The sequence below is a fragment of the Tamandua tetradactyla genome, chromosome 7 (assembly GCF_023851605.1).
Source record: "Tamandua tetradactyla isolate mTamTet1 chromosome 7, mTamTet1.pri, whole genome shotgun sequence".
NCBI lineage: Eukaryota > Metazoa > Chordata > Mammalia > Pilosa > Myrmecophagidae > Tamandua > Tamandua tetradactyla.
The window spans coordinates 121,587,957-121,608,016 of NC_135333.1; the positions used below are offsets into that span (position 1 = coordinate 121,587,957).

The 20,060-nt window shown below is 36.0% G+C and overlaps 1 protein-coding gene across 1 annotated transcript; it reads left to right on the top strand.

Annotated features, from left to right (window-relative positions):
• Positions 1-5,302: 5,302 nt before the first annotated feature.
• Positions 5,303-15,134, top strand: LOC143690634 (olfactory receptor 6C76-like). Its single transcript, XM_077168268.1, has 2 exons — positions 5,303-6,218; positions 15,076-15,134. The coding sequence occupies exons 1-2, from the start codon at positions 5,303-5,305 to the stop codon at positions 15,132-15,134; spliced, it is 975 nt and encodes a 324-aa protein (XP_077024383.1).
• Positions 15,135-20,060: the final 4,926 nt, after the last annotated feature.

Here is a 20,060-nt window from a genome sequence, read left to right on the forward strand (position 1 = left end):
GAAATTTGGGCTAAAGTCAAAGGGAATATAGTACAGCCAAGGGAGGGATTATGTATAAATACCATATAAGGAAGTCATTTGTGCCATTCACCATTATGTTCTTCTGGGTATCAATTAGAGTACAGAAAGGAAAATATAATTACCACCAAGGGACATTTCACACAAGGGATTCCATATTGAAGATGGCAGCAGTGAAGGAGGAAAAAGGAACACAAAGTTCACTCAGAAATAAAACTCTTACCTCAGAGATTAACATTAAAAAAAAAGGTAGTGCAAGTGTATGACTTCTGGGGATAGGTCATAAAATGCATTGATATATTGGATTGCTTGCTCAAGAAGAAAAGGTGGATTTTGGAACCTAGGAGCTCAGAGTAGAGGCTGTATGGAGTTTGAATTCTTATGAAGACATGATGCTGTTTGTTTGCTTTTCATTCCTGAAGAGTCAGAGGAGATACCCCACAAACTTAGTGTGCAGATCATCAGAGAGCTGTAGTGAGGCAACTTCTGGGAATCTTAAAATGAGCTAAAGCTGCAACCAACTGTCTCTATGAAGTCAATTGCAACTGCTGGGGTCATGCAGGCAGATATCAAGGCAAAATTTTTTTTTAATGTTCCTGAAATTAGAAATACTTTCCCATTTTGTTGCAGTGTCAGGAAACAAGCTGGAAGAAAAGACCAGGTAATGAATGCAGTTTGCAGAAAATGATGCTCAAATTTTAGGGGTACATGCTGAAAGGTAGATTTGGAGCTAAAAGATGATATACAGATAATTAGTGCATTCTGTTTTGTGACAGTTAGTATGATTTTGATCCCTTGCCTTCACAATTATAAATAGGCTTTTTTGACTACCTAGGGACATGAAATATAGGTATACACTTTGCCAATTATAAATGGAAAAATATATTATCCTCTGTATTGTTCTCCATTATATCTTCTACTGGACAGTCACTGATGATAATTCAAATGATGTCTACTCACATCCTAGAAGGAGTAAAATGTGAAGGTGAGTCTTCAGCCAATTTTCATGTGACCTCTATAGCAAGTGAGAAATGAATTTGTTTAAAGACACTGAAGTTTGATGCTGTATGTTAATGAAGCACATTCATAAACTAATCCTGAATAATATACTTTATAAGTAATGGGTTTATGAAAGACTACAGAACATAACACAGTTGCTAACCCTATAAATTTTCCTTGCTTTATTATCCTTCTACATTATCCCAAATATTTTATACAAGAAATGTTGGTGATGAATTTATAATTTATAAATCATTTATCATTATTTATAATTTAAATATCATTAAATAGCATATTCAAGATATTAAAGGAGAATTTGCTGAAATACAAAAGAATGGATATTACCAAAAGAAGAGTAAAATCAATTACAGTTTGGCTTTCCCTTTGGTCAAGGGACTGAATTTATTTTATTTATTTTTGACTGTTTGAGAAGTAGTGGCTTTGTATTAGAAACAGTATTCAGTTGTTTCTGTAATGGCTTATTGCTTTATGTGGGTAGAAGTTTTTCTATTGGTATAAGCACCAAAGGGAAAGTCTGGGCCAGATAGGAGATACTTCATAATTGATTTACTTTCCATATCTTCTGACTTGAGAAATGGAAGGAAAAAATACATTTCCAAGTCCCATGTTCTTTTAGGGAAATTGTAACAACCTAAATCAAATCTTTCCACATCTCCTAAGATAATATATTAATAGGAAGAGTAAATAGAGTTACCCATAACTCAAGCACTCACATAAGTAGATTATAAAAGTCATTGCAAAGCCTGTGAGAGTGCATCATAACAAAGAATAGTGTAGGAATTATATGGAATGGAGGAAAGTTAACTATGTCTTTGATAAGAAAAAAATGTATTAAAAAATTAAATCGGATAAGATCATTGTGAATGCACTTCAGATGTAAAAAGACACTAAATGGAAGAATAATGACTTTGGTGCACCAAGCAATGGATTAGTAGGGAGTACGAAGTAAAGAACTGGAAAATTTACAGAATCTGAACTGGGCTTCTGAAAAAGTCATCATTTCTGAGTGTGAGAAAGTACCCTGTGTATTAGTTCCATATACTGAACAACATGTTACTACACACTGAGCAACTTAAAATGGCACATGTTTATTAGCACATGGTTTCTATAGTCAGGAGTCCAGGAAATGCTTAGGTAGGTGTTCTGCAAACCAGCCATCCAGGTGTCACAAGGGCTGGATTCTCCTCTGGAAGCTCAACTAGAGATGGGTCCTCCGAGTCTTACTGAGGACGTTACTCATTAAGCTTAATCTGAATTCATTTCCTTATGACTGCAGAATTCATGGAAGCTTGCTTTAACAGCAATAAAGAAAAAGATTCATAGCAAGTCTGTTAACAATAGACTTATATGAAGTAAGACAGTCATGAGAGTGACATCACTCAATCTTTGCCTTTTCCATTAGCTAAATGTGAGTCAGAGGTCCTTTCCACACAGATGGGAAGGAGGATGCACGTGGACATGAGCACTAAGATTGGGGATCATGGAGACTACCTTAAAATCTGTCACCCCACCGAGCTTAATATTTCCCTTAGGAAGTAAGTGGTGAAAGTCAAAGAAAAGTGTCTGTAACAATGACATTTTCTTTTAAAAATTATTCAGAAAAAGTGAGCAAATGTACTGTTTTTAATGGAGAAAAATACTGTCCTTTACTGAAACAACAAAAAATATGTTCTTGAAATTTCTATACCTTTAGAATTTCCTGCCATGACAAAACCCAGGAGAATATAAAACACATAATTCTAAGGACAAAAAATAATTCAGCATCTGTAAAGAATACTGTCAGAGGAAGGCAAAAAATGAAAATGAAACAGTTCAATAGCTAAAAATAATGTACCAAGCCTCAATAGTCTGGCAGGAAAAATTAGACAACTGGAAAACAATACACAAACTCTGTTTGCTGTCTCTTCTAATGTGAAATAAACAATTTAAGGAATTTTTGCAGATAAGCGATATTATCAGTTTTATGTTGATATAGTCTTTCAAATTTCATTGCATCTCAATGATATGCCTTTCCACTGACAAACTTACCTAGAATAAGTACAGAATATAGTTTGTATTAAAAATTACACCTTTTATGTGTTTTTGGTCTATTCCCCTTGCTTATTTCTACTTCTTCAGATGTTTATGTAAACTATGAAGGGACACATCTTTGAGGTTAAAATAACAATAATACTTACAATATGAAATTTAAAATAATTCTATTATTCCCTCTCTGTTGTTTTACATTGTATACCTCTCTGAATTTTAATGCTCAAAAAAATCAGTTCCTAAGGATATTTAACTAAAATTGTGCAACATAACTTCAGTGTACACCAATCACAACCATTCTCCAGAGATGATATTTTCCTATCGTGTATGAATTCTACGTGACCAGCTTAGGAAAAAATGATTTAAAGTCTGACCATGTAGAAAATAATATTTAGAAAACCCACATCTCTCTCCAGAAGGCAAAGATTAATATTTTGCACCTCATTCTTCTTCCCAAGAGTATTTAGAGTCAACTAAAATATCCTATTAGGTAAGTTATATCTCAACATCTAGGATTTTAGAATAACTTTATTTTCATGAAATTTTTTGGAAACAGATATTAAATACCTGGCCTTGGAGAGTGCAATTCAAGAGAGTCCCTTACATTTCAAATGCTTTCTGTCTCACCAATTCTCATTCATATGCCTACACAGCTCACCTCTTTTCCATAGCTATCATTCCTTGATTCTCACTCAAGGACTGAGCGCTCTCCCTCTTATGAGGTTAAAGCTTTGCTTAATTAATCAGAAAAATATAGAGTTTTATCACCTCATTTTATCTGATCGCTGTAATTATTGCTCTGAATCTGCAAAGTCCCCACATTTTCCACTTTTCTGTCCTTTTTAAATTTTTAAAATTATTTTAGAGAGTACTATGTCCAGCTCATGCATGCTTGAGCTCTGGTCCTGAATTCCTGCTTAAAGAGTTGCCAACCTATGATAAGGGTTTGTTTACATCAATCCCCTCCCATTCCTAAAGCTGCTAGCTTTATTTCTGAACAAAGTCAAAAATGCTAACTTTATACCAAAGACCCTGTTAGTCAATGAAAGACTCTGCAACACTAGCTGAGTTTCAGACATTCATTTTACATGGATTGACTGCTGATTAAGTCTATGCACAAGTGTTATTATTGATTGGGACACACATTTCTCACCATGTTACCAACTCTTTCTTGAATCACAAGTTGCAGGATCTCTTGGATTCTTGAATTGTACCCTGTACATACCTTCACCCAGCAACTGTAGCCTTTCTATCTGGGCCTGCCCCTGTTTTAGGAATATAGTCTTCTATTACATTTATTTCCACAATATTACAATCTCACTAACAGAATAATTTTTCCAAATCCCACCTACACCATATAAGAGGATCAGTGGGTAATAAAATCAAAGGAAAAGCAAGTTGGGAAGTCTATAAATTCTCCAGAAATGAAGCCAGTTAAAGTAAAAGTTAAAGTAAAGCAATGAAGCCTTTGGATTTAACAAACTGCTTCCACATAGCATTATATGTATATTCTCCATTTCACAATGTATTTAATTTTTGCATTTTCTATAGATTTCATAACTTAGTGAGATGACTTGTCTGACAATCAGAATCTCTTCTAAAAATAAGGTGAGCTATTGTTAAATTCAAAAGGTAAAATATTTGATTTCTAAGTCTGTTTATAATTACTTATATATATAAAGTATGGTGGCCTAGAGTCTTACTTAAAAATTAATCCTTATTATAGGCAAGGCTTTCATTAATCCTGTTGATAAAAAAAATTAAAAAGCATTTTCTAACAAAACAAACTTCAAAATTTTTCTTTTTCATGAAGTCATTGAGAGACATGGTCATTAGTATAGTGGCTTAGCAATAATAAAAACAGTTCATTATACTTTATAGTTTACCACAAATTTGTTCATTCATGACTAAATATTTAGAAGAACTTAAATCCATTTGATAAGTTTCATTTTTTTAAATTTTTATATATTCATGTGTTTTTTAGTCATATCAGCTGACTCATGCAATAAATTACATAACCAGTGACCTATAAACCAGTAACAGCATAGATTTGCTTCATTCTTATTCACACATATGTTCAGCATTCAGTGAAGCTCAGTGGTTAATGTATTGTCTCAATATAGGTCTTTTGTGTTTTTTTAACCAGCTGATACAATGAAAAAAAAAATAACACTCATGTCAATGACTTAATGCTTTTGTCTTTATTTATAGATTTGTCAGCAGTCAACGATTAGAAATGAAAAATCATACGTCTGTGAAAGAGTTCATCCTTCTGGGATTAACAGAGAATCCAAAGCTCAATGTTTTGATTTTTCTATTTCTGTTTGTCACATATATACTGAGTATAATTGGAAACTTGACAATCATCACCCTCACTCTGATAGATTCCCAACTCAAAACTCCCATGTACTTCTTCCTTAGGAATTTCTCTTTCCTAGAAATCTCATTCACAACAGTTAGCATTCCTAGATTTCTGGTCAGCATTGTAACAGGGAAAATGAGCATTTCTTATCATTCTTGCATGGCCCAGCTGTTTTTTCTCATCCTGCTTGGTTCAACAGAATTTTTCCTGTTGACTGCTATGTCTTATGATCGTTATGTGGCTATCTGCAAGCCCCTGCATTACACAACAATAATGAACAGCAAAATGTGCATCCGACTTGTAATTAGCTCTTGGCTGGCTGGATTTTTCATTATCTTTCCACCTGTGATCATGGGTCTCCAAGTGGATTTCTGTGACTCCAACATTATCGACCACTTCACCTGTGACACTTCTCCTATGCTGCTGATCTCCTGCACAGACACAGCATTCCTAGAACTCATGGGTTTTTTCCTGGCAGTATTCACTCTCTTGTCAACCTTAACATTGGTGATTCTTTCCTATGCATTCATCCTTAGAGCAATTCTTAGAATCCCCTCTACAGAGCAAAGGAAAAAAGCCTTTTCCACTTGTTCCTCACACATCATTGTTGTCTCTATTTCTTATGGAAGCTGCATTTTCATGTATGTTAAAACTTCAGCAAAAGAAGGGGTGGCTTTTACCAAAGGTATAGCAGTACTCAATACATCTGTTGCCCCAATGCTAAATCCTTTCATTTATGCCTTAAGGAATCAACAGGTTAAAAACTCCTTTAAAAATGCAGTCAAAAGATGTTTCTCAAATAAATTTTATTCGTTTTAAATTAATAACCAGAAAATTAAATGAAAGCTATGTGTAACACAATATTTCCACTTTACCTCTCTCCATTCACTTCTACATTCAGCTTACTTTTCCTTTAGGATTTGTTCTCCATTCATCTAATTTTAACCTCATTTGGTTCACTGTTTTTTTCATACATATTTACATGTCCTGAAATTTTCTAAGCATGGCTGTTTTGAAATCACATGTATGGATTTGAATGGTATCTAATAAGAATGCAATAATTTACTCACAATCACTGAAGAACTCTCCACCTAGACACCAATCAAAAGCTAAAAAAAACAGTTATAATCAATCAATTCTGAAAAATTATTTCTCTCAGTACATTAAACAAGGCCATTAAAATGAGCTCTTAAGTCAAGTGAAGGCTTCTATCCATTAGATGTTTCTATTTCTCTTTATAGCTTCTATGGTTTTTACTTTATGAACATGGACATTATGTTATTTGGTTTATAGGTGTTATCTCTTCATTGTGAATTGCACCATATAATATTATAAATTATCTTTTTAAATGCTTTTTTTGGGCGAGCTTCTGAGGATACTTTAAGTAAGGCTTTGATTTTCCTACCAGGCCTCAATACCATCACAGGAAACACCCTTAAATAATTAAACTTATTATTATTCATAGTCTGGAGCTTATCTGAAATGCTTTTGGAGAGAATCTGGTTTGCCTTGGATGTCCTGATACCTAATTTCTTCTTTTGATTTTTCAAAACCATAGGTTTTTCATATTTAGGATATTACTCAAAATATTTGGAGTATTGATGAAAACTACATTGTCTTCTAGTGTTTTTATGGATTCATTCTTCTAAAAGAATCCCTCATGATTCCTATGTGAGGTAGGAAGGTGTGGAGTAAGCATGTGTGCTCAACCACAGCGTGATGTAGAACTTTTCCTCCAATCAATTCTTAGTAAGAAGCTCTACATTTATAGGAATAAAACTTTGCTTAGGGATCATCCATTTCTTTCATCAGTATCTTCTTCATCCACACAAATTGCACATGTATACAAAATCATTTACCATATGTATAATTTTCTTTCATATTCCTTAAAATTCTGTTTTGATTCTCTTTTCCCCATACTAAAAATATGTTCTTCTGAAAGAGTTTGAAGAAACAGGGTTACATATAATCAAAAAATAGGTGAAAATTCTGTCTATGAGTATACATTTATAAACCATCTTTATGCTATTTGCATTTGATGTCTCAGTAAAAAGATTTAAAACTTTCACAACTTAAAAATGTTTGGCTAAATTTGTTAATGATTTCAGTTAGATTTGGGGAATATACTGGAGTCTCAGGCTTCATAGATATGAATTTTCTAGCTACTCCAGATTTCTGATTTGTTTCTATCTTTGCTTCATAAGGATTTTCATAGTTTCATTAGTGAGGGCATACTTGGCAAACTCACCAGGAATGAGACAGGGAACAAAAGAGTTCAGGCAAAGGCTTTATTTCAGGGAAAAACAGAGTCTCCTGGCCAGCATTTTAGGAGTGAGAGAGAAACAGCTGCCCTGAGGTGGTGTGGGATAGGGTTTTTAAGGCTTAGGGTTAGGGTTTTTAAGGCTTAGGCGATCAGGGTTCAGATGGGTCTCTATTGGCTAGTTTTCAGAAATAGGGGGCTAAGTTAGGAGTTGGCAGCTTTCCATTGGTAAAGTTTAAAATTCAAATACTGAGGCATTTTCTTCCTGTGGGACCCACGGAGTAGGTGCCCTTAGTCATGGAGTACTTGGGCCATGTGCAATACTTCCGGAGAAGGTGGCAGCTTAGTAAGACGCGCGGACCTTAGTTCCTTCTCCAGAACAGCTACTAGGGGAGTAGAAACGATACAGAACAGTTTCCAGAGCCACGACAGCGATCAAAAAGACAGTGTACCCCATCCTGGAATGGCTGACTGGCTGAGAGAACCCGCTCCGGTGAGATCGCCGAGGGGCGCGGGGTTCCCCGGGTGGGGTGGTAAAAGCGACCGGAGTCCATCCCTTCCTCCTTCCTGGGCCAGCTGGCAGAATTGGGCAGGCAGTCTCCTCAAGCCGTGGCAGCTGGCGCCCCAACCACACGTGGCCCCCTGGACCAACTGAGAGAACTGGATTGGAAATCCCCAGGCCGCAGAGAATGGTGACGGGGGGGGGGGTCCCTTCCAAACACGTGACTCCCCGGTCCGGCTGGGAACAGTGCACTTTCCTGGGCCACGGCGGCTGGTGCCCTCCCGCAACACTTGGCACCCCGGACCGACTAGGAAATTCAGACGGGCACTCTCACGGGCTGCGGAGGCCAGCAACCCTCCCCGCATTCGGAACCCCGGGCCGGCTGGCACTCTTTCAAGTGCTTCGGCTGGTGAACCCCCCCCCCCATGGCGAGAGTTTTCCAAAGTTAAAGGACCCACAGCACCTTTTACTGGTGGGACCCGCAGACAAACGTGTGCCACGAGCACCACCTACTGAGCAGGATAAGAAAAACAGAACCTAGAGATTTCACAGAAAAATCTTTCAACCTGTTCGGTCCAATACCCAGGGAAATCTGACTAAATGCCCAGAAGCCAGCAGAAGATAACGGATCATGCTCAAAAAATTGAAAATATGGCCCAGTCAAAGGAACATACCAATAGTTCAAAAGAGATACAGGAGCTGAGACAACTAATGCTGAATATACGAACAGAAATGGAAAACCTCTTCAAAAACGAAATCGATAAATTGAGGGAAGACATGAAGAAGACATGGGCTGAACAAAAAGAAGAAAGAGAAAAACTGAAAAAACAAATCACAGAGCTTATGGAAGTGAAGGATAAAGTAGAAAAGATGGAAAAAACAATGGATACCTACAATGATAGATTTAAAGAGACAGAAGATAGAATTAGTGATTTGGAGGATGGAACATCTGAATTTCAAAAGGAAACAGAAACTATTGGGAAAAGAATGGAAAAATTTGAACAGGGTATCAGGGAACTCAAGGACAATACGAACCGCACAAATATACGTGTTGTGGGTGTCCCAGAAGGAGAAGAGAAGGGAAAAGGTGGGGAAAAACTAAAGGAAGAAATTATCACTGAAAGTTTCCCAACTCTTATGAAAAAAATAAAATTACAGATCCAAGAAGTGCAGTGCACCGCAAAGAGATTAGACCCAAATAGGCATTCTCCAAGACACTTACTAGTTAGAATGTCAGAGGTCAAAGAGAAAGAGAGGATCTTGAAAGCAGCAAGAGAAAAACAATCCATCACATACAAGGGGAAACCCAATAAGATTATGTGTAGATTTCTCAGCAGAAACCATGGAAGCTAGAAGACAGTGGGGTGATATATTTAAATTACTAAAAGAGAAAAACTGCCAACCAAGACTCCTATATCCAGCAAAATTGTCCTTCAAAAATGAGGGAGAAATTAAAACATTCTAGGACAAAAAGTCACTGAGAGAATTTGTGACCAAGAGACCAGCTCTGCAAGAAATACTGAAGGGAGAAGTAGAATCAGATACAAAAAACAGAAGAGAGAGGTATGGAGAAGAGTGTAGAAAGAAGGAAAGTCAGATATGATATATATAATACAAAAGGCAAAATGTTAGAGGAAAATATTATCCAAACAGTAATAACACTAAATGTTAATGGACTGAATTCCCCAAACAAAAGACATAGACTGGAAGAATGGATTAAAAAACAGGATTCTTCCATATGCTGTCTACAGGAAACACATCTTAGATCCAAAGATAAACATAGGTTGAAAGTGAAAGGTTGGGAAAAGATATTTCATGCAAATAACAACCAGAAAAGAGCAGGAGTGGCTATACTAATATCCAACAAATTAGACTTCAAATGTAAAACAGTTAAAAGAGACAAAGAAGGACACTATATACTAATAAAAGGAACAATTAAACAAGAAGACATAACAATCATAAATATTTACACACCGAACCAGAATGCCCCAAAATACGTGAGGAATACACTGCAAACACTGAAAAGGGAAATAGATTCATATACCATAATAGTTGGAGACTTCAATTCACCACTCTCATCAATGGACAGAACATCTAGACAGAGGATCAATAAAGAAATAGAGAATCTGAATATTACTATAAAGGAGCTAGACTTAACAGACATTTATAGGACATTACATCCCACAACAACAGGATACACCTTTTTCTCAAGTGCTCATGGATCATTCTCAAAGACAGACCATAGGCTGGGTCACAAAGCAAGTCTTAACAAATTTAAAAAGATTGAAATCATACACAACACTTTCTCGCATCATAAAGGAATGAAGTTGGAAATCAATAATAGACAGTGTGCCAGAAAATTCACAAATACCTGGAGGCTCAACAACACACTCTTAAACAACGAGTGGGTCAAAGAAGAAATTGCAAGAGAAATTAGTAAATACCTCGAGGCGAATGAAACGAAAACACAACATATCAAAATCTATGGGACACAGCAAAGGTAGTGCTAAGAGGGAAATTTATTGCCCTAAATGCCTATATCAGAAAAGAAGAAAAGGCAAAAATGCAGGAATTAACTGTCCACTTGGAAGAACTGGAGAAAGAACAGCAAACTAATCCCAAAGCAAGCAAAAGGAAAGAAATAACAAAGATTAGAGCAGAAGTAAATGAAATTGAAAACATGAAAACAATAGAGAAAATCAATAAGATTGATGGGCCCTTATCAAGATTGACAAAAAGAAGAAGAGAGAGGATGTAAATAAATAAGATCAGAAATGGAAGAGGAGACATAACTACTGACCTCACAGAAATAAAGGAGGTAATAACAGGATACTATGAACAACTTTACACTAATAAATACAACAATTTAGATGAAATGGACGGGTTCCTGGAAAGACATGAACAACCAACTTTGACTCAAGAAGAAATAGATGACCTCAACAAACCAATAACAAGTAAAGAAATTGAATCAGTCATTCAAAAGCTTCCTAAAAAGAAAGTTCAGGATGAGATGGCTTCACATGTGAATTCCATCAAACATTCCAGAAAGAATTAGTACCAACTCTCCTCAAGCTCTTCAAAAAAATCAAAGCGGAGGGAAACCTACCTAATTCATTCTATGAAGCCAACATCACCCTCATACCAAAATCAGGCAAAGATATTACAAAAAAAGAAAACTACAGGCCAATCTCTCTAATGAATATAGATGCAAAAATTCTCAACAAAATTCTAGCAAATCGAATCCAACAACACATTAAAAGAATTATACATCATGACCAAGTAGGATTCATCCCAGGTAGGCAAGGATGGTTCAACATAAGAAAATCAATTAATGTAATATACCATATCAACAAATCAAAGCAAAAAAATCACATGATCATCTCAATTGATGCAGAGAAGGCATTTGACAAGATTCAACATCCTTTCCTGTTGAAAACACTTCAAAAGATAGGAATACAAGGGAACTTCCTTAAAATGATAGAGGGAATATATGAAAAACCCACAGCTAATATCATCCTCAATGGGGAAAAATTGAAAACTTTCCCCCTAAGATCAGGAACAAGACAAGGATGTCCACTATCACCACTATTATTCAACATTGTGTTGGAGGTTCTAGCCAGAGCAATTAGACAAGAAAAAGAAATGCAAGGCATCAAAATTGGAAAAGAAGAAGTAAAACTATCACTGTTTGCAGACGATATGATACTATATGTTGAAAACCTGGAAAAATCCACAACAAAACAACTAGAGCTAATAAATGAGTACAGCAAAGTAGCAGGTTACAAGATCAACATTCAAAAATCTGTAGCATTTCTATACACTAGCAATGAACAAGCTGAGGGAGAAATCAAGAAACGAATCCCATTTACAATTGCAACTAAAAGAATAAAATACCTAGGAATAAATTTAACTAAAGAGACAAAAAACCTATATAAAGAAAACTACAAAAAACTGCTAAAAGAAATCACAGAAGACCTAAATAGATGGAAGGGCATACCGTGTTCATGGATTGGAAGACTAAATATAGTTAAGATGTCAATCCTACCTAAATTGATTTACAGATTCAATGCAATACCAATAAAAATCCCAACAGCTTATTTTTCAGAAATAGAAAAACCAATAAGCAAATATATCTGGAAGGGCAGGGTGCCCCGAATTGCTGAAAACATCTTGAGGAAAAAAAATGAAACTGGAGGTCTCACACTGTCTGACTTTAAGGCATATTATGAAGCCACAGTGGTCAAAACAGCATGGTACTGGCATAAAGATAGATATATCGACCAATGGAATTGAATAGAGTGCTCAGATATAGACCCTCTCATCTATGGACATTTGATCTTTGATAAGGCAGTCAAGCCAACTCACCTGGGACAGAACAGTCTCTTCAATAAATGGTGCCTAGAGAACTGGATATCCATATGCAAAAGAATGAAAGAAGACCCATATCTCACACCCTATACAAAAGTTAACTTAAAATGGATCAAAGATCTAAACATTAGGTCTAAGACCATAAAACAGTTAGAGGAAAATGTAGGGAGATATCTTATGAAACTTACAATTGGAGGTGGTTTTATGGACCTTAAACCTAAAGCAAGAGCACTGAATAAGGAAATAAATAAATGGGAGCTCCTCAAAATTAAACACTTTTGTGCATCAAAGAACTTTATCAAGAAAGTAGAAAGACAGCCTACACAATGGAGACAACATTTGGAAATGACATATCAGCTAAAGGTCTAGTATCCAGAATTTATAAAGAGATTGTTCAACTCAACAACAAAAAGACAGCCAACCCAATTACAAAATGGGAAAAAGACTGAACAGACACCTACCAGAAGAGGAAATACAAATGGCCAAAAGGCACATGAAGAGATACTCAATGTCCCTGGCCATTAGAGAAATGCAAATCAAAACCACAATGAGATATCATCTCACACCCACCAGAATGGCCATTATCAACAAAACAGAAAATGACAAGTGCTGGAGAGGATGTGGAGAAAGAGGCACACTTATCCACTGTTGGTGGGAATGTCAAATGGTGCAAGCACTGTGGAAGGCAGTTTGGCGGTTCCTCAAAAAGCTGAATATAGAATTGCCATATGACCCAGCAATACCATTGCTGGGTATCTACTCAAAGGACTTAAGGGCAAAGACACAAACAGACATTTGCACACCCATGTTTATAGCAGCGTTATTTACAATTGCAAAGAGATGGGAACAGCCAAAATGTCCATCAACAGACGAGTGGCTAAACAAACTGTGGTATATACATATGATGGAATATTATGCAGCTTTAAGACAGGATAAACTTATGAAGCATGTAATAACATGGATGGACCTATAGAACATTATGCTGAGTGAGTCTAGCCAAAAACTAAAGGACAAATACTGTATGGTCCCACTGATGTGAACCGACATTCGAGAATAAACTTGGAATATGTCATTGGTAACAGAGTCCAGCAGGAGTTAGAAACAGGGTAAGATAATGGGTAATTGGAGCTGAAGAGATACAGACTGTGCAGCAGGACTAGATACAAAAACTCAAAAATGGACAGCACAATAATACCTAATTGTAAAGTAATCATGTTAAAACACTGAATGAAGCTACATCTGAGCTATAGGTTTTTTTTGTTTTTTTTTTTACTATTATTATTACTTTTATTTTTTTCTCTATATTAACATTCTATATCTTTTTCTGTTGTGTTACTAGTTCTTCTAAACCGATGCAAATGTACTAAGAAACGATGATCATGCATCTATGTGATGATGTTGAGAATTACTGATTGCTTATGTAGAATGGTATGATTTCTAAATGTTGGGTTAATTTCTTTTTTCCGTTAATTAATAAAAATATACATATATTATACAAATTAAAAAAAAATTCAAATACTGCCTTAGGCAGCAGTGTTGTAAATACTGCAGGGGTAGACAGTGTGTAAGGGAAGATTATACAAGAATGTATTTAACAGTGAGTGGAGGCTGAGTAATGGGAGTTTATCACAAGAGGGCAGCTGATGGAGGTTGAAGGCGTTGATGGACAGGGAAAGAGATGCCGGGTGGTGTGGTTTGGGCTGAGAGAGTCTATCTGAAATGTTTGCCAGGGGTAGGTTATATTCTGAGGTGAAGGGGTCTTGTTCTCCAGGCCTAACAATTAGTTGCCCTGGAGATTCCATATACCTTTGGATACTTGCTTCCCATCTATTGATGTAGGTATAACAAAAGCACTGTGGTGCTCTGTGAAGTCCAGATCTTTCAATGCTTATAGGTAGAGAGAAATTATGTGCTGGTAAATATTTAATAGCCAGTTACTTTATATCAAATTTTTGTTGAAAATGGGCATTTAGTTAATATAGTGTCACCACTCTATATCAGATGTCCCCGCAGACTTGTTGCTATCATTACTTCTCTTACTTCCTGTTTGTTTAGTAACCTCACTGAACTATTGCAGTTGGTTCTGAATTCTGTGCATTGTAAATCTGCAAAGTCCTTTTGAAAAATATAGGTGTTCTAATTTGCTAACTGATAGATTGCAATATACCAGAAACAGAACAGCTTTTTAAAAAGGGGAATTTAATAAGTTGCTAGTTTACAGTTCTAAGGCTGAGAAAATGCCCCAATGAAAACAAGTCTATAGAAATGTCCAATCAAAGGCATCCAGGGAAAGATATCTTGGTTCAAGAAGGTCAATGAAGTTCACAGTTTCTTCTCAAGTGGAAGTGCACCTGTTGAACACAGTCAGAGTTTCTCTCTCAGTTGGAAAGGCACATGGTGAACACAGCGTCATCTGCTAGCTTTCTCCCCTGGCTTCTGGTTTCGTGAAGCTCCCTGGGAGGCATTTTCCTTCTTCATCTCCAAAGGTCACTGGTTCATGGACTCTCTGCTTCATAGTGCTATTCTCTCTGAATCTCCATTCTCCAAAATGTTTCCTTTTTATACGACTCCAATAAACCAATCAAGACCCACCCAAATGGGTTGAGACATGTCATCACCTAATCCAGCTTAACAACCACTCTTGACTAAATCACATCATCCAGGGAGATGACCTGATCACAGTTTCAAACATACAATATTGAATAGGGATTATTCTACCTTTTATGAAATGGTATTTTGATTAAAATATGGCTTTTCTAGGGGGCGTACTTCCTTTCAAGACAGCACAATAGGGGAGGAGTTATCCAATGATACATGATATTTTCTTAAAGAGTTGCCTGTAATCTTCTACAAAACTGCTCTGGGTGAAAAGTCATTCTTTTAAACTCCAGGCACTTTACAAGACAGGCTTAGATTTCACTTTCTACTGGCATGTCACCTCCTATCAGTCAGAACTCTGAGAGTCTTGAAGTCTCCTTACCCAGGTCTCTCCTGGGCTTGCACACAGTCCTTCCTGTGTTTTTCACTCTAGATACTCATGAATATGCTGCAGTTTATGAAAGTTTCTTATAATTGTCTAGTTCTTTGGGATTTTCTTAAAAATATTTGGCTGAGCTCTTGTTTGTATGGTTGAAATAAGAGTTTTAGTGAGCTGTGATGTTGGTAGTGTTACCAGACAAAGACTGTGGATTCTTCTGCTTGACATGCTCAATGACCAATTCCTAAGACATCAGGGTTTCAAAGAGAGAAAAAGTTTATTACTATACATGTAGTAGGAGAGCAGATGGCCTTGCTGCCCAAAATCTGGCTCCCCAAGTTTACAGCATTCAGGGTCTTTAAGGAGTTTAGCTAGAGGAGAAGAGGCCATTTTGGATAGTAAATTCAAAGCAGAAAAGGATATAAGTATTATTATCACTTCAACAACAGAACATAAGTTGAAAGGAGGGGAGGCAGAGCTATCACTTCAGTACTAAAGGCATGAGCCAAAAGGAAGGGAGACAAGTTATTTTTCAATAGGACAGCCTGGGGGATATGATTTACAAATATAAGGGACTGAGGCTAGTTAATGACTGACTTCATTAGCATTACGGCCTTTACCCTAGAAGAAAATGACCTGATAAGGGAGTAACAGCTCTTGCAGTCACAAAGGCACAAAATAAGGGCTTTTACGATTATTTCAGATATCCATACAGCTTAATTATAGTTTAGGGCATTCAGGTATTCTCCTCTGTCTATTCCAATATGCCAAAAAGCAAAAATGAACATGTGTATAATGATTCAGTAATCAAAACCATGCCTTAAACCTTGATTTCCTGGTTACAGTAGCTGATTACTATTGTTTTCAGTAATGTCCTGGAGAAAGCACCCACACACACACACACACACACACAGTCAAATCAAATAGTTAATAACATTCAAAGAATAGAGATTTTCCAGGGAGGTATAGTTCAGACTGTTAGGCATGGAGTCATTAAGAATCCCACACAGGACAGTGAGTCAAAGCTTAACAGATTTTTTAAGGGGGTAAAGCAAGGAGAAAGCAGGTGGAAGCCTAAAAATGGTTCCCACCTGGGAAGCCAGCAAAAATAAAGATAAAATAGCTCTGGCTCTTTGTTCTTAGAGTTGTATTTTAAAGGGAAAGTGACACTGGGATGGGAGGGTGCATACTAGGTCTTGTTAGGGGGGTTGTTAACTTATGATTTTATTGATTGCTGGGGTTCTGACATGCTGCTCTGTTATTGCCAGCATGTCTGGGGTCAAGATGCTGAAGGGCCCCTGAGTCACAGAGTCCATTTTATATGTAAAGCTCTTTTTCTGAGACCTGACATTCCTGCCTTTTTATTTTAATTAAATTGATGAGCTGGAGTTAGGTTTTGGGGGGTTGCTCTAGTTCAGCTCAAAGCAGTTTTTTGGAAGGAGCAGAGATGTTGTGTTCTTTCTTTAGCTACTTCTGGCTGAGTTTGAGTGAAGTTAATGAAAGAGAAATTGCTCCAAGCTGAGCAGGGCATCATTAATTGAGTCTGGGCATTTTCTGTTGGAACAGGTTGATAGTAATGTCTTTGCTGTGACAGAAGTAGATTTTCAAATTTTTATTTTAGCAGGAGTATGCTTTCAGAATTTTGCTGGTTGGTCACAGCTGCTATTGACCTGTGAATAAACTTAGTCAGAAATTTTAGGAGGCAGGGGTTAAGAGGAAAATTAATAGAAGGATAATTAAGGGCCCAATTGGAGAGCAGAATAGTTTGTAAAGGGGTGGAGAAGAATGAAAGAAAATTTGAGAGAAAGGCAAAGTGATGAATGATGAAACTAGTTGTTATTCTTGGAGAGCTCAGCATCTTTGGACATCAGAGCTTCTTTGACATTGGAACAATTTAGAGGTTCTAGGTTTCTGAAAAACAAGTTTAATAAGTAAAATTGTATAGAGCACTAGATATTTTTAGGGTCCCTAGGAGCACTGTTGGTTGGGGTTTGTCATATTGTGGCAGTTTGTAATATCTGGCTGAAGCGTGCATGAGAGTAACCTCCAGAATAACCTCTCAACTCAGTTTGAACTCTCTTAGCTATTGAAACTCTATTTCTTTTCCCCCTTTTTTTCACCTTATCTTTGTTAGGGTCAGACTCTGACCCTAACAGATGCTTTGATGCTTATATTTCATAGTGCTACAGCCAGCTATATTCTGTGATGCCAGGGTCAGTTATATTTCACACTGCCAGTGCCAGTGCCAGTGCCAGTGCCAGGTTTACACTCCTGGAAATGAAGTCCCACTTTGGGGGGAAGTTCAGAGTTTGGCTTAGAGAGAGACCACATTTGAGCAACAGAGCAGAACTTCTGGAGAATGCTCTCAGACACTAATTTTAAATAGGTTTAGTTTACTATTGCAGAGATAAATTTCAAAAGGGCAAGCCTCAAAATTGAGGCCTTAGATTATTAAATTGGGAGCTCTTCTTAAGAAAAATGGTAAGCTTGTCCATCTGGGGAATTCCTAAGAGTTTTATCTTTTTCAGTCCCTCAGGGACTTTGCAGACACTTTTTCATTTTGTGCCCCAAATACTCTGAAATGCAGAATATATAACAAGAATTTGTATAAAACATTAAGATTTTGTTCTTTATTTCAGGTTTCATATTAAATAAAACTGAATTAGGTTGTTTAATTCACTAGACAGATTAAATTAGATGGTGCAAATTTTAGACAGAATAAATTTTTCTTTTATTTCACACAAAAATTAAAGCTTTAAAATACAGACAATATTATTTTTTACCTTGTATGTTGATTTACCTTGGTTTTAGCCAGATCAGCTTCATCACATCTTTAGTTGGGGGTTGATTTGTTTTAGTTGCAGTGTGGACCCATGATAGCTTTCAGAGTTGGAGGACTAAATTTGAGTTCTAGGTGTCACACAGACATTTAAAATTCCAGGGAATTAATGGGCTATAAAAAGAGTAAAACACCTCAGAATGTAAAGATCACAAAGTTTGCGATATAAGCTCTAACCTTTATAAGTATCTCTCAATGAAGCTATCTTCAGAAACAAATTGCCAGGCAGCTGTTTCATGTCAACAAATCATAGCAGAGGCCCTGCTGTGCTCCAGTAGATGTATTAGAGTAAAGCAGTGCAACTGAGAATCTGGCTGTTTCTCTGATCTGTAGCTTTTTAAAGAAAAACTAAAAATATGATTAACAACACCATACCATTGCTTAATATTATATAGATTAGTATCAGGATATAACATTGACAGTGAGAATATTGTTGAATTTTTACGAATTTATACAATGTCCAAATATATGAATATTTCACTTATTTAAACTTAATTGATAACAAGATAGAAAATCCCTTTTAACCATTGTAATACTTCCCCAATATTTTTTATGCAATAGGTCAAGTTATTTTAACACCTTACTTATATGAAGTGAAAGAGCAAATTATTTGTAACAGTTTTTCCCAAACAGTGAGAAGACTAATCTTCTGAAATAAAGGATAATGCCAATATACACATTAACAATGACATCATTCTGATGTAAAATATTTTAGCACAGTACTTGGATGATTAAGAAAAAATGTTTTTCAAAATACTTGACATTAAGAGCATGTTAAAGATCCATATAAATAGAATGCACAGAAACTTAACTTTAGTATTGTATGAATACCCAGCTTGATCCAGAAATTTCTTTTATTTAAAACATGTGAAACAGACATTAAATTTTGGTTAGCACTGATTATGACAGGCAGAATTCATTTTCATAAACTCTTTCTTTATAACACTGCAATAATTCAGAACTTATAGTGAAAAATGACTATAACAAATAAAATTTATTTCCCCCAACTTTCTACTAATTTGTGTGCCTATTCAAGGCTCATAGTCATCAATGACCATAATAACGGAATCCATTATTTTAACTTTCTATTATCTTCTGTATCCCTTCCACTTATAGATTTTATCTATATAGGTAAATTTGATAATAAATTCACAAAGCTTTTGAGCCTGCATATTTCTTTCCAATAGCAGTATTCATGAAAGGGAAAGAGACAGAAATATTATAAAATAGTGGAGGAAGGGAAGAAATTTATGCTTCAGTTTAGAACATAGCTAGGCAGCTATTCACTTTATATTTAGAAAATATAGATGATTACTTTATAATATATTTAAAATCCTTCAGGCCAGTTCAGCATTACCTTCAGAGATCGGGAAAGCCCCAAGTTTAAAATATAAACAGCTTTTTTTTATATTTAAGAGATTTATATCCAGAAAAAAACTCAAATTTTTCTCAAGAATATGCCTAATTTAATGTAAACAATGCCAGGAATATGTTAATTCACAAAATTAAGTTACAGTTTCTAAAAATAAGTTCAGAATTCTATTTGTTTAAATGCTACTTTCTTATTTAAAGGTCTTTACATATCCTCTCTATGAGGACTTCTTAGGTCATTTTTATCTCTCTGCTTTTTAAAGTTCTTCCAGTATTTCTTTTCCTTTATTATGTGACTGTTTTACACTATGTTCT

What these genes read in the sequence shown, in the direction of transcription:
- LOC143690634 (XM_077168268.1), top strand. Translation starts at nt 5,303, where the DNA reads ATGAAAAATCATACGTCTGTGAAAGAGTTCATCCTTCTGGGATTAACA. An exon ending in TAAAAATGCAGTCAAAAGAT is followed by an intron (nt 6,219 to 15,075) that starts GTTTCTCAAATA and finishes TCTGCTTCATAG; the next exon opens with TGCTATTCTCTCTGAATCTC.